The sequence below is a fragment of the Monodelphis domestica genome, chromosome 4 (assembly GCF_027887165.1).
Source record: "Monodelphis domestica isolate mMonDom1 chromosome 4, mMonDom1.pri, whole genome shotgun sequence".
NCBI classification, from domain to species: Eukaryota; Metazoa; Chordata; class Mammalia; order Didelphimorphia; family Didelphidae; genus Monodelphis; species Monodelphis domestica.
Window position 1 is genome coordinate 191,765,562 of NC_077230.1, and position 16,170 is coordinate 191,781,731.

Here is a 16,170-nt window from a genome sequence, read left to right on the forward strand (position 1 = left end):
ACACATCTTTGTATGAGACATCTGATCAACACATTTTTATTAAAAATTACTTGAGAAGACATATTCTGGCAAGAAGAAATTACCTCTAGCTTCTGTTCAAGTTCCGTTAGTGAGCCACACAATTCAGTAACAGATTCCAAAACCTCTTGGTGTTTTGTTATTATTTTCTCAGCATATTTCTGCCCCTCTTCTAAACCTGGCAAAGGGGAGGAAGGAAGGAAACTACTTAAAGGCAAATCTTTCCAAGAAAAAGTCCAAAAGTTCATTATATCATTAGAATGCTGGAGGCTAATAGTCAGCCAGCCAGGCTGGCAAAGTATTGGTAGTATACAGGATATTACTGTCCTAAGGAAAGATGGAGTGGTTTGAAAGCACCTAATTTGACAGTACTTATTGGTCTCAGAACTCATTACTACATTTCTTGTTTCCTTACCTTTATATGAGCTGTCCTCCACATCTGGAATAATCTCTTCTCATTTTCACCTCTAGAAATCCACAGCTCCTTTCAAGGATCCATTTAAAGCCACCCCCAGCCCCTTCTACCACGGGGTTTTCTAGATCTCTGAACTAGAATTCCTCACCCCAATCACATCCTTAAATTTTGTTGTTTAGTAATTTCAGTGGTGTCCAACTCTTCATGACCCTATTTTGGGGTTTTCTTGATAAAGATATTGGAATGGCTTGCCTTTTCCTTCTCTAGCTCATTTTACATCTGCAGAAACTGAGGCAAAGAGGGTTAAGTGATTTGCCCAGAGTCACATAGCTAGTAAATATCTGAGGCCACATTTAAGCTGAGGTCTTCCTAACTCCAGGTCCAGCATTCTATCCTCCTAGCTACTTAGTTGCCCATGTTACTAAATTAGCTTGCATATATTTTGTACTTGTTTATCTGTGGATAGATTGCTTTTTCTTTTGCATCCTCAACTCATAGAACCATATGTATCACACAGAAGTCAGATACTAAATGCTTGTGGAAAGTTTTACAACTTTCAGATTGGGGGAATTGATTCAATATGTCCACTGGGAAGCTTCATTTTAGCAAAATTCCCAAGAGAACAGTTACAGAATTTATTCTCTAGTTTTTTTTTTCTTTTTGTTTTTGCATGGAATATAGTAACTTATGTAATAATTTTCTGTTTTCCTAATGATAGCAAAGGAAGAAAGGAGTGGAAGATCTAAATAATGATTATATCCTTTGGTCCCAGGCTCAGAGGTTCTGCATTCCTTATTTTGATCTGTTATTATCACAAGATTGGAGCAGCAGGTGAGCTGGGAACACAAATCCAAAATCAAAATGAGCCCACAAGACAGTTTGTCACTTCATGGTAATTTATGTGAGAGTCAGCTTTAATCTATTTCACCTATTTCTACTTCATAAAATAAGGTGTGCTTTTTTACTATTTAGTAAACTAGAAGAGTATAAAGGCAGTGGGACATGGTCTCATCACTGAAGGCTTTTTGTTTTTAGTTTGAGTACATCTTCTAATATACTATCTATTTATCCATGAAAGAGTGATTTAACCTCTAAGTACCTTTAAACATTCCTCTTAAAAGTATAAGTTACAGATAGACAAATTGATCATCTATATCAGATGAGGGAGTTTTCACAGCTAGAATTCCTTTCATGAAATCACCAAACAGGACCAAACAAAACCAACAAACCCCAAATGTCCCTATAGAATCAGGCCAAAGGATTATCAGTGTATCTCAAGGATTCTCCCTTTCTCTTATGTTATGAGAACCTCTCAATACTCAATTTCTGTATCAGTGACTTGGAAGAAACACAACTATTTTCCCTCTCTCAACACTGGACCATGTGTGAGATGGGTAAAATGAGATTTGAGTGAGGTTCCATGTTTTCTTATATTAGTATAAGAGCCATTCTGACTTGAATTATTCTTGGAAAGGGACCTAAGGGAGTAAAGATGTTGGGAATTATATTTCTTTTCATTTAGAGAAGAAAGGAAGTTATCATTGGATTGGAACTGAAGGACATAGCTTTCAGAGGAAGAGAGAATGGTGAAGAGACAGAGAGAGAAAGATGGGGGTGGGGGAGAGAAGAGATAGGGACAGAAATAAAAAGATAATGGAGTGAGTAAAGAAGAGGACAGAGAAGGGAAGGAAGACAGAGACAGTGGGGTGGGGTGGGGACAAAGGCAGCAACAGCAGCGGATGAGCAGACAGATGCTTTTAAGGAGACTGACCTTGTGGAGGTTGGAGCCTTTTCCTTTTCCTAACTTGTAGTTTGACTTATTAAGGGAATTCATCAGTTACCCAAGTACCCTATTCAGAGAAACAGCTGGAACAATAGTGATACACTTCACTCTCAATATTTCCCTTCTGTTCTATTGTCACACGTAGTAGAAAGCAGAGTTCATTTCTAAATGTTTCTCTGCTATTTTAAATGTTGCTTACTGATTATTGCTATTTCCTTTTAAATAATGTTTCCCTAAGGATAATACACTTTTATTTGCTTCCTAAATTATTATTTTTGTAACTGAATGTGGGAAGAGGATTAGGGGTTGTGAAGGGGAGAAAAACCTTTTGAAGCTGGAGTACAACAAATTCAAATGGCTGGGGCACTACCCTCCTGACTTGAAAATCAGCATGTTGCATGAGGGCTCAGAACAATTTAAAATTTTTATTTGCCTGCTCCAGTTTGAACCTTTCTAGGATTATTTACAGAGATAGGAAGCCAAGTGGAATTGGAACATTTCCCCTAAACTATAAAGCAAATCTTATTTTCTCCAAACCATCTCATTTTGCAATAGAAATCTTTGGACTTTTCTATACCCCTTCCCTTGTCTTCCTACCCCCTTCAGGTAAGACCGGGAGAAGGATAGAGATAGTTACAGTCAATTACACCCACTTCCCCAGAAGGGAGGTATATGGAAAAATGTTCCTCATCTAATCTGTTTCCAAGTGACCTCTTTTTTGTTCTCTTATTTTTTTGTTACTTGTGTTGTGGCTTTACTTTCTCTCTAGGGAACCTGGAAGAACAGAGGTGTAATGCTACAATAAGGAGCTGCATGTATAAAGGACCTTACAAATCATTATGGTTACCATTCCTAGATACTTGATCATATTCCAAAGGGAAAAATATCTCCTTGGCAGAAACTGTGTCATCAAATTTAGCATTCTGTGGTCACCTGGTGCAATACCCACCCAAGCTGGATTTGCCTGGTCACTGAATATCCTTGGTCTCATAGGAATGATACCAGAGAATTCACAGAACATACTTATCATGTTCTTTATCATCCTACTATCCAAGGCTCAGCTGACAGACTTCCAGACAAGGGAATTGATTAAATGGGCTCTAAGAAGGCAGGATTTCTCAGTTTGACAGGTAGGATGTATTTTCAGATGCAGAGTAAGAAAAAAAATGAGATGATATATTTGCCAGATGATAGATGAGTAAGGGAATACAGGAAAAGGATGGGAATTGCCCCTGGGATTTCATTTGGTAGAGGAAACTCTTAGATGAGGAAACTCTACCAATGCTGGAATTCACCTTCTCTGAAATGTATAGGGATAAAGACTGGGAATTGCTTGTAACACTGAAAAGTTAAATGACTTGCTTAGGTTCACACTTCTGGGATTTCTTAAAAATAAGACTTTAACCCAGGTCTTCCTGGTTTCAAGGCCAACTCTCATACAAAAACCCAAAGTCTTTGAAATGCTGCTTTTTACAAAGAAAAGAAGGAAGATCATTTTCTTCTTTCCTCTACTATGAGCCTAAAATATTTCAGAGTCTCAAAAGCAGTTTTCCCTAAATAATTCTCTGTGTATTCAAAGAGTAAAGGGATATTTATTATTTTTTTCATGGCTTTGTTCTTCAACATGTCTCAATTTCTTGGCTCCTATTGTTATTATTATTATTTTTTTGCTGTCCAGGTTATTATTTTATTCTGGTTTTCTTTTTGTAGCAATGAAAAATGGAATGTGTTGAAGAAAAGGCAACTGGAAAGAATAGATTATACAAAGAAGTAGGTTAATGCAAGCATTTCTCTGCTTCTGTTTGTAAGCTTTACTCTCTCTGATCTCCACTGCTTAGTTTTGTGGTTTTGGGACTCACCTTGATTATTTGAGTAGGTCAGTGTAGTAATGAGCCCTAAGGGCTTGAAGCATGCACATTTTTTACAGGATTAGCCTCAGAACAGATTCATTCAATAGCACATCACCAGAGGACTTAGAAGGGATCTCACCATATAAACGTTTAGCAAGAGCAGTGATCTCCTGAATCCGCTCTTCTTGCTGGGGCACTGTAGGCATGATAAACTTATTGAATTGCTTATGAAGAATTTCTATGGCTTCCTTTGTCTTGCACTCCGTGGAATACTTCCCAACTCTAACAACTGTAGCACTTGCTTCTTCACACCAAAACTGACACTAAGTTAAATGGGAAAGAGCAATGAAATTGAACAAAGGACCGTTTGTGTAAAGTTCATGTTGGTAGTTACTGAAGGGTCTACTTTTCATTTCCAAGAATTCCCTTCCCCATTTAAGAATATTTCTAAATCATAATAAAACAGATGACAGGAGGTGATCTCCTTCTTTTATATTTGGATAACAAGAAGACAAGAGATTAGAGAAATTTAGCATCAGATCTATCTGGATGTTCTTCCTTGGGTTTTTCAGAATCATCTCTATAATATCTTGAGAAATATTTTCTGCCAACAAGACTAAATTAACTTATAATTTGTATTTGACACTTCAAAAAAAGTCCCACGAATTGACTCTAAAGGTAAATAAAATCAACAAAAACTAGAACCAACTAACAGATTTTATATTATATTATACTCTATTGCCAACATAACATTCTAATAAATACTCTAATAAAACCACTTGTAGGGAATGGCATTTAACCCATGAAACAGTGGGGCTTTGTTAGGGAGTAGCACTTTGACCAATTATTCAGGAAAGATACCAGTCATATTTCCAGAGCCTTAGAGGAGAATTGAAACTGTTTATCACTAAAAATAAATAACAATGATGAAAGGAATGTGTCTGACACAGGACAGAAGCCCTCTTGCAGGGTGAGAGATAAGAAAAACCCAACCCTGTTAGGAGCTAGGCTTTAAATAAATGTCACATAGCAGCAACAAAATTGTCAACTTGGTTCACATATAGAAGAAGGATTAGCTTTAATGCTATGTCTAAGTGATGAATTTAACTGTATTAAAGGCAAGAAATGTATACATTGTATATTAGTCATAATAAATCTGTCATATTATACATAATGCTTTCACAGTATAAAGTTTCTCAGGTATGGAATGTGAAAACATTTATTCATAATTTATTTTAGGCTTACACAATATATATGTACATATATATGAATATGCTTATTTGTGTGTGTGTATATATGTATATATTTATATACACATATAGATGCATCATGGAGAGGCGATTGGGCTTGAAGTCAGGTAGTTCTGGGCTCAAGTCCCACCTCTTACACTTATTAATTATATAACTGTATAAAGTACTAAGTAGAAAATCATAAACAGGTTCCTATATCCAGAGTTCCCTAAACTGATAAAATTACAGATCAATCTCTTATTCCTATACAATATAACCCAAATCTCACCACCATTGTTAAACCAAAAATATTCCCAGTATCATTCTTTCTACCAATAAGAACACATAATAAATACAGAATATTATTTGAAGCATGACTTGTGTATGGCCACCTTCAGAGAATGAACTGATAAATAGAAATAAGCAAGACTTAGTTTTATATGGACATATATGTTTTTGTCAAATACACCTCTAACTAGGAAAGAAGAGGAAGAGAGAGTTATCTGGGTATTTTAATACAATAAACTAAATAATTTAAATAGATAAATATCTGAATCTTTTCAATGTTCGAGAAATAAATGGAAATTTATAGAGTATTTTTCTTTTACTAAATTCTGAAGTGATTGTAAGCATCTACTTTCAATCCCTTGCATTTCTTCTATGTTTAAAAATTTAATTAATGAAATAGAGAAATTTTTGCTTTGCCTTAAGCCTCCCAGTCCACTCAAATGTTGTGAACAACTTCAAGTTAATTAGATCAGGCCCTCTCTTTATTCTTTCTCTACTCTGAGCTGTAAAACATTGTGGAGGGTTGGGTTAATACCTCTTCCATTGTCTCCTGAAGATGCTCAATCAGATCCAAATTCTTCTTGTAATCTTCAACAACTCTACCAAATTCATCTACTTGTTTCTTCAATTCTCTTATTGATTCCAGGAGGATTGTTACTTTGTTGGTTGGATAATTTAATAACGAATCAGATATTTTTATCTCAAAATTTTCCATTTTTTTCTTTAGTGTCTGAGCAAAAGAAAAATTAATATTGATTATCATTATATTGTACTAAAAGAAAAATATTTCTATTGAAACAACAGAGGCTTTCCTAAAAGCAATGACCTAAAAATGATGATTCCTCACTGTTGCCTTTTAAAACTCCTAATGATCATAGATATATATTTAACATTGCTTTTTTTTTCTTTCAGGTTAACCAAGCTTTGCTTATTTGTTTTTGTCTTTAAAGCTTTAGATTCATGGCAGCTAATCATAAATACTCTTAGATGAAGAGTCCAAGGGCATTAAAAATAGTATAAATTATTGAAACTCTTCATCATATTTTTGATTATTAAACCAAATGGTTGTATTTCAGATCAGACTCTAATTCAGTTAGATAATATGACAAATTAAATGGTGAGCATATTCTTGGGCTTTTTATTTGAGAATTTCAATGATATTCTTTGCTTCCACTTTTAAAAATATCTTCCTATAATTAGCAAAGTCAATATTGAGATGGGATTTAAGAACAGAAAAAATGGGAAGCACCAGAGATATTATAAAGTTTATGTGCATTATTACATACCTGAATTTTTTCAGCATAAACATCCACCTGTTGAATTTGGTTTTTGAGAACTTTCAAATTGCGAGCCTTTTCTGTTTTCTTGGAATAATTAAATTTCAGATTGTTAAATTTCTTTTTAATATCTTTGAATGACTCTCTATGCTGCAATTGGAGAAAGAGAAATTTCATTTTAAATGACATAAATATCTTAATGATTCATTATTCCTTAATATATAAAGGCACCTATCAATCTTACATATTTTAACAAATTTCCAGAGCACTGTTCAATAGACAATAAGTCTGCTCAAATGAACATATATATATGTATATATATATGTCTACATGTATGTATATATTTACTTTAGAGATGTATGCAATATGCATCACGCATTTATATGTAGGCATAATACCTATGTGTATTGAAAGGGAGGAATTTGGGTAAAATATGAAGGGCCAGAGATAAGATTACAGAAATGTGCTGGATGCAGAAAATAGAATGTAAAAGGGAGCTTGGAATTTTCAGTGAGGGGTTCTGTGTGTCAGGATTGGCAGTTGGAGGAGAGTGAGGAGTTTGTGGAGAAGGACACATCTGAACTGAGCTCTCTCCAGATCCAGTGGGAAATCTCCCTGAATTGCCTACTTTGGTTCCAGTTGTTCCTGATTGATCCCAGACATCTCATTGACATCTATTGACTCCCAAGAAGACATTAACAGAGAAATTGACTTAGACTTCTGTGTTACCTCAAGTGGGCTCAGTCTACAGACTGGGGTGGCTAGGTCATTTTTGTCACCATCCTCCTGATTGATCAACTAGCTCTGACCTTAATTCAAAGACTGTTTGGATGGGCTTAGACTAGTTTATTTAGACAGGAAGGTGAGAACTAGACAGAGACAGAGGTAAAGTAGGGCCAACAGTGTTGGACACCAAAGAGATCCACGGGGATGAGAGGGAACTGGGATAGATAGATTTGGGAAAAGAGTAGGGATCCTCCTAGCCCACCATCTTTCCCAAACTCTAGAATATCAACTTAAATAAATCTGCTTTTGCTTACAAGAAAGTCAGATTTCTTCTTTCAGTGACCTCCAGGCCTGAGGGTATCCATCATGCCCTTAGTCCAGGGAGGAACAGCTAAACAGATTCAAGACTCAACTAACTTTATCACTGGTCCAAATAACATCTTACAGTATATATTTATGTTTGTGTGTGGATTTTTATATACATATTCATGTGCATACAAATATATAAGCATATACATGTGTGTATATTTACACATATACATGTAATATGTCAGCAAACTATAGCCCCCAGGCCAAATGAAGATTGCTGCCTATTTTGAATGGTTATAGCCAAGAGAGTAGTTTATAGATTTTTGAATATTATTTTAAATTGTTTTTAAATCAATATTAAAATCAATTCAATCACTATTAAAAATTATTTAAAAATGCAAAAATCATTCTTATTTTGCCAGACTACGCTCTGCCAATCTCTGTAATTTCACTAGTAGTAAAGAGCCAATGGAGAGTAGCCACTTTTCTGCAACTTACAGGTCTAGAGAGTTTCCTGAAGTACTGGATGACTGTATGTCTCACCAAGAATTACATGGAAAGTAAATATCTGAGGACAAACTTGAAACCAGGTTATCATGATTCCAAGGGCAGTACTTTTTCCACTGTGATTCCACACTAAAAATTGAAAATGTAGTGTAATATTATGGAACAGAACCTCTAATGTAGTGGTTCTTGATTTGTGTGTATGTGTATATATGTATCATAGACTCCTTTGGCAAAAGCCAATGGATCCCTTTGAAGAATGTATTTTAAATGCATAAAATAAAATACATAGAATTACAAAGGAAACCAAATGTTAGTGAAAATGAAGACGTGATTTATTTTCCCATTCAAATTCTTGGAGCACCTGAAATCTAAGAGGTCCAATGAACCCAAGATAAGAACTCTACATTTCCTAAGAAGACAATTTCTGCTGCTGTCATTTCTGACCCTTACAATTTACAAGTACTTTATATATATATATATATATATATATATATGTATATATATATACATATATATATATATACATATAATTTCTTTAAGTTTCACAACAGACCTGTGAACTTGGTGGTATAAATTATGATTTTTCAAATTTTATATCAGTGGAAACTAGAATTGATTGTTCAAATGATCTCATTTTATTCCATTTCCTCCAATAGATTGCTCCCTCTGTCATCCCTACTCTCACTTATTTTGAGTCTCATCTTCTCTACTGGCTCATTTCCTTTGGCCTACAAACATACCCATGTTTCCTCTAAACTGAAAAAAACAAACAAACCCAAATCTCTCACTTGGTATATCTTATATCTCTTCTGCCTTTTGTAACTCCTCTAAAAGGCCATCTACAATAGATGCTTTCACTTTCTCTCCTTTTACTCTCTTCTAAATCCTTTATAATCTGTTTCTGACTGAATCATTCCACAGAAACTGTTCTCTCTAAAGTTACTAATGATATCTTAATGGTCCCTTCTCCATCCTCATTTTCCTTGACTTTTCTGCCATCTTTGACACCGTTGATCCCTCTTTCCTTCATACTCTCTTCTCTCTAGGTTTTAGGGATATCACTATCTCCTGGTTTTCTTCCTGCCTATCTGACCCCTTATTCTCCTTTGCTTGATTTTCTTTCAGAACATGCCTTCTAACAATTGGTATCCCAAAGGATTCTGTCCTGGGCCCTTTTATCTTCTTCTGTTCTATTTCACTTGGTGTTTTCATCAGTTCCCATTGATTTAATTACCATCTTTATATTTATATGATTCTCAAATTTCCCTCTCTTGCCCTTGTCCAGAGTTGGCAAAGACATGGCACTTATGCAGAGCCGGCACTGGCCACTGGGGAGCTGCTCCATTCCCCCTCTTCCCAATGTCCAAGGACATTTTTGCATTCCCCACCCCTCTGTCCAGTGGCCCAAACCAAGACCTTTCTCCCTCAGCTCCCTCTAATAATGGTGTGTGTGTATGTGTGTGTGTGTGTGCTCACAGACAGCTTGAATTTGCCCTCTGGGTACTCGAACTCAGAAAAGATTCATCAATGAGGCCCTAGTCTCTGCTGAATCCCAGACTCTCTGCTGATCCCCAATTTTGCATCTCCAGTTGCCTTTCAGACATCTCAAATTGAATGTCCAGTAGACATCTTAAACTCAACATTTCCAAAACCGAACTCATTATCATTCCCCCTAAACTTCCCTCTCTTGCTTTTCCTATTACTCTAGAGAAGAAAGCCATCTTCCCTGTCCCCTCAGACTTGCAACCTAGGAGTTATCCTGGATTCTTTACTCTCTCTCAAGGCTGTTGATGTTATCTTTGCAGCATCTCTCAAATATATCCCCATCTCTCTTCTGACATTTTTGTGCATGCCCTCATCACTTCACACCTATATTATGGCAATAGCCTACTGGTGAATCTGCCTGTCTCGTCTCACTCAACTCCAATCCACGCTCCATTTAGTCACTAATGTGATTTTCCTAAAATGCAGGTCAAGTCATGTCACCCCCTCTCAATAAACTCTACTGACTTCCTATTGCCTCTAGGAGCAGATACCAACTGCTCTCTTTGGAAAACTCCTTTATATCCCCCCCCCCTTTTATATTTCCAGTCTTCTTATACCATACTTCCTGATAGGTACTGGGATCCAGTAATCAACAAGACAATCTATCTCTTGGTTTCAGGTATTCTCTCTGACTGTCTCCCATAACTGAAATGTTCTCCCTCCTCCATTCGTATTAAATACTTCCCTGGCTTCCTTAAAGTCCCAATTAAAGGGGGCAGCTGGGTAGTTGAGTAGATTGACAGACAGGCCTAGAGATGAGAGGTCCTGGGTTCAAATCTGGCCTCAGATAGTTCCTAACTGTGTGACCCGGGGCAAGTCACTGAACCGGCATCGCCTAGTCCTTACCTCTTTTCTGCCTTAGAACCAATACATAGTATTGATTCTAAGACGAAAGGTAAGGATTTTTTATAAGTCCCAATTAAAATCACACCTTCTACAAGAAGCCTTCCCTAACTCATCTTAATTAAACCACAGTCCTTTTCTTTATTATTTCCCATTTGTCATATATATATATATATATATATATATATATATATACACACACACACATATATCTTGATTTGTTACTATCTATTTGCATGTAGTCTCTCCCATTAGGGTATAAGTTCCTTGAGAATAGGGACTGTCTTTTGCCTCATTTTGTATCCTTAGCATTTAGTACAGTGTCTGACACATAGTGGGCATTTAATAAGTATTGATTGATTGATTGATTGATTTGCACACAGCTAATAACTATAGGAGGGTAGTATTTGAATCCCATTTACAAAAAGCCAAGGGGGATAAAAACCTAGGTCTTCTGATTCTATTTCCAAGCTTCTTGGACTACCATATACTCAAATGAATTATTAATTTATTGCTAAAGTCCTCTAAATGAATTGACAGCTAGCTTCTGATTAGTATGAATAAAGAATCTTATGAAGTGTCACATTTTTTGAATTTCACTACATATTTCCACTGGATTGAAACCAATCATGATATTTTACATAATTATAACTTTGAAAAATGTAAATTTGAATACGTGTGACCATTTCCCACAATAATCAGGACCTACTGGTACTCTGATAAGTCCTTTCATTTTTCACTAAGCTGTCATTATTATATTCAATGGTTTGAATATAGGGTGTAGCAAAAATATTAGTGGTGGTTTCAGCTTTGTCAGCTTAAACCTCTACTAAGAATTTTTGGGTATCTTATAAAATTGCAAACATGTATTCTAACTTTTACTATGATTTTTTCCCTTGCTTTTCAACTCAGGTAAGCTCTCTTAAACAGTTAATAATTCGCAAGACTCTAGTCACCTGGATTTTTCTGTGAAAAACTGCTAAATGGAGAATTGAAAATGAGGACATAACTGGTAGAGTAGAAGAATAGAACCAATAGGGACTTGTAGAACATGTAATTCTTGCTCTAAACAATTTAACAAATTATATCTTTCTGTGCTTTCAAGAAGAGATTTATTATTGGTAGCTCATTAAACACAAACTCTAAGAGAAGAGGCATTCATTGTTGCATCCAAGGAAAGCAGAGTTTTCTTGTGACAAGTGAGAATACCTGACTATGGAAAGAAAAAGCCTTTTTTTAGGGTTCCTTTAGGAATTTAGGTATATAATTTAGGTATATAGGTTTAGGTATATAATTGACCTTTAGTTGTAATATAAACTATTTCTACCTTATCAATATTTCCCAGAATTCAAGGGCCCACTGAAATTTTACCAGTGAAGAAAGCAAACTAAAAACTCCCTGTTTTTTGTGCTCCTCACTGTCCCCTGAAATAGTAAAGAATCTAAGAATAAGCAACATTTATTTTAAATGCACATGGAGGTATGTATCTAAAAGGCTTGGCCATATTCTAGCAAATAATTCAATTCAATAAATGTTTATTGAATGTCTACTCCAAGATACTTTTTGAAAAGTGAGTTGTTAATAGAAGCTGAGATAACATGTAAACAATCTCTTAATGACAGCAAGCAAATGATTTTAGAAGGAATAAAGACCATAGAAATGACCAGTTATTAGTGTCATAATAACAACTCGGCTGCCCTGCCAAGCATTTTATCAGTAATTGTTTAAAATTCTGTTATATTATGGGAACAAACATTTCAAAGGGGCAACTCAGTAAAGATACCTCTTGCATCAATCTTTAAAATTTGGGAAAATCACTGGCAATGTACCAGATGATTTGAATAATTGAAACAATATTAATATTGCTTCTGTTATCAGTATATAAGAACTAGAATTCTCATATTGATTCACCTATGAATGATTAATAACATTTGTGATGCTAATATATTAAGTACCATTATTAAACACAAGTTTTAAATAACAGACTAAACCAAGGATATGGAAACATATGAAAACATCTTCATTTATAAGATATATTTAATTAGCATGCTTTGTAAAGAAAAAAACACACACCATCCAAAAGTATAAAAGTTATTCCTCAAAGTAAGGGCATTCATTTGATTATTGGTTGGAAAATTGTCAAATGAAAAAAATCATACTACTCTCTAATTAATATGTTTACCAAAGAATCAAAAAGCTAAAATTCTGTGTCATCTGGGAATTTAAAAGACACATGAGTTTGATGTAAAAAGGGAAAATGAATTCAATTATTGGATCAAAATATCAAGGCTGCATTCATGCATAACTTGATGATACCAAAGGGCATAATCGACCTAGACTCTTCTGAATCCCAGGGTGTACTATGTATCATTCTCAAGAAAACAGATAATGTTGACAATATACCCTTGGATCATTTGCTCTATCCCCAAAGGTCATTTAATTTTATCTGATTTTCCCCCCTAGAAGTATAAATCTACTTGTTAGAATCCTCCCAACACAAACAAAAAAATTGTAATAAAACTTTGATCAAATGTAAAGATTGACACTCTATGTGATGTTCCATTTGTTAAGTCTGTTCACACTAGAAAGATTATCATCTCTTTGAAGTCAAGTTTATAAGGAACAAATCTTAGACCTAATTGTTAAACTCCATATCATGAAATTTGAAGTCAAGTTTATGTCCAGAAATTAAGTACTGATAAAGGATGAACAAGAATTTATTTCTGTTTACTTCAGTTTATACTCTTCTGCCAAATATGATTTATGGGGCAAGAAAATGTCTTCATTGGCAACGTGGGTATGTTGAAATGGGATCAGCTCATTTCTGACACATGAGATCTCTTGTCTAATATTTGCAGCTGCTGATCCTTTTCCCTTTTGGCCTCTCTGGAAAACTAATTCAAACTTAAAGCCATATGCTTTTCCCAAACCTCATTCAATACTACTACTATTCTAAGTGGTAGTTATAAACAGGTTTGGGCTCTCTAGAAGGCTTTGTATCTATAAAATTAGAAAGATCTTAGCCACACCTAAAGTCTTTACTTGATAACTTCAGTTTAAAAAAAACTAGCCAACCCTTTCTTCCCTGGTATATCCTCTCCACCCCATCCCCACCCCCACCCTACAACCTCACTTCTGTTCTCTGAACTGACAGAACTAGGTATCATTCTTGCTCATCCAATGGTGTCATGATTCATGCAGCTGTTTCTAATTTTAGTTAGCCTGTCAAATATGGAGAATGGTCAAAGATTTCTAAAGCCAACTGCTAAATTTGAGCACGTAAGAAAAGGCAAATGGTAAAAGTATAGGCTGAAGCAAAAGTCCCCATATTGTGGACTTACCAAAATAAATAATACTGTGGTGATTGAAATGAAAATATATTTGTACCATTAAAAAAACTTTCAGGTAACCAGGGGAAATTTGGATTTCTAAGTGTTTAATTTGACTTTTCTGTCTGTCCCCCTTCTATTTTGGGGTGGTGCTGCAGATAGTACACAGAAATAAGCACTTCCACAAAGATAACTGGGCCAGTTTACAAGTGGAAAAAGAAAATTAAATAGGGTTACTCATTTAATACTTCCAGAATCCATAATTTTATTGATTCAGGTAGATACCCCTACCAAAGGCCAAAGGATCACAGGGTTGGAGCAAGAAAGATCTGAAGAAGCCACCAAGTCTAATCCTCTCATTTCATAAAGGAGAAAACTGTAGCTGAGACAAATTAAATGCCTGGCACAGAATTCCATGGCTAGTAAGGATCTGAGGTGAGATTTGACTCAAAGCCCAGTGTTCTCTTCACTACTCCATCCAGGTATATACAGACCTTAACCCTCTATACCTTACCAAACAGTCTTCATGAGAGGTTGTGGATGCAGCAAAAATCCTTTATCTGGAAGCCATTTTTTCTTTTGGGGAGAGGCAACATAGAATAGCCCAGCACACATGGATGAGGAATCAGGAAAGTCTGGGGTCAAATTCTGTATAATTTATGGATATGTGAGCACATATAAACATGACCATTTCTGTGAGCCTCAATTTCCTCATCTGTGAAATGGGTCAAAAGATTTCTATAACATCTACCTCACAAGATTTTCATGAGGCTTGCATGAGAAAGTATGTGAAGAACATTGGAAAATTGAAAGTACCATATAAATGTCTATTATTATTATGAACCTTTCCAGATTTAGGTGTTGTAGAAATTGGATTACAGACACATGGCCTATCTCTAGGCCAAACCTTGAAGACTGAATAATTTAGTAGATTCTCTCAGAACTAACACTGTTAATAGCATTCAATGAGACAAGGTCATCGCCATCCTATGATGAGGAATCAATAGGATTTTAATAGAAGAATTCTTTTTATGAGGAGATGGTTAGGGGGAAAATGACAGTTATAATTTTAAAATTGTAATCCTTTTTCAAAATGCCAGGGTCAGATATTATATACTCTGAGTCTATTGAAAACAAGTAGACAGAGAGAAACAATGAGCAAAGATTCAAGTTAAGCTTGCATTTCTTAGGTCTGCCTGACCTGGCTGAAAGTAATCCTGGCATTTATAAGCAGTGTGTCGCCACAGTCCATCTGTATAGGGGACAGAAGACATTTTCCAGTGGATAAAATGCATCAAAAAGTCGAGTGTTTTATTATAAACACCCTGGGCACCACTATAAAATCCCTGCACATTGTTTCCAGTGTCTCAGACCTCTCTCCCTTTTAGAAGCCCTTTCTCCTTCCTCTCCTTTTCTTTCTGCAATGGGCTCCCCTCCATTAATTTACTATTGTCTATACCTCATTAAAGAAAAGATCTCTGATAAAATAATTCATAGCAACCTTCCATTCTAGCCAGAGGCTCGTAGATTTAGAACCTTGAGAACAGTGAGTCCCCCCATTCTCATTTAAAATAAGGATAATTCTAGTACCCTACATCCTTGGAACATTGTGAGGATCAAATCATTTTTAACATTGATAGAGCTTTTTTCAAATGTAAAGTGATTTATAAATGTTAGTTATTATAATTCCTTTAATATTTTTTAATAAAAATATTATTTGAAATGCCCCAATTCTACATCATTATCCTGTTGACCACCCTGCTGCCGCCTTAGATGCTGTTCTGTTTAAATATGAGCATTTTAAGAGATGAAGGGCAATACTATTTAATGTTCAGGTATCATAGCAGGAGATATTTAGGGATCTTCAAAAGCCCTTTTCCTCCTTTCAGCCCCCTTCCTGTTCATTTCTTTCTATAAGCAACTCTTATTTAGAAGCCTACCCCAAATTCCCAACCCTGAATCCTAGACTATGGAACCAGCATTTGGGGCAAAGGACAATTCTCCTGTGTCAGGAACTCTATAGTGGGCTGTTTGGAAAGAAAAGACAGTAG

General features: G+C 35.5%; 1 protein-coding gene across 6 annotated transcripts in view; it reads right to left on the minus strand.

Moving 5' to 3' along the window:
* CCDC141 (coiled-coil domain containing 141) overlaps positions 1-16,170 on the minus strand; it is a 325,959-nt gene that overhangs the window by 52,498 nt on the left and 257,291 nt on the right. For all 6 annotated transcript variants that reach the window (XM_007494445.3, XM_056794081.1, XM_056794080.1 and 3 more), the window contains 4 exons: positions 6,870-7,010; positions 6,119-6,313; positions 4,206-4,389; positions 84-196 (listed from right to left, as the gene is read on the minus strand). In XM_007494445.3, the coding sequence (XP_007494507.2) occupies positions 84-196; positions 4,206-4,389; positions 6,119-6,313; positions 6,870-7,010 (633 nt within the window). The remainder of the gene's footprint in view (positions 1-83; positions 197-4,205; positions 4,390-6,118; positions 6,314-6,869; positions 7,011-16,170) is intronic.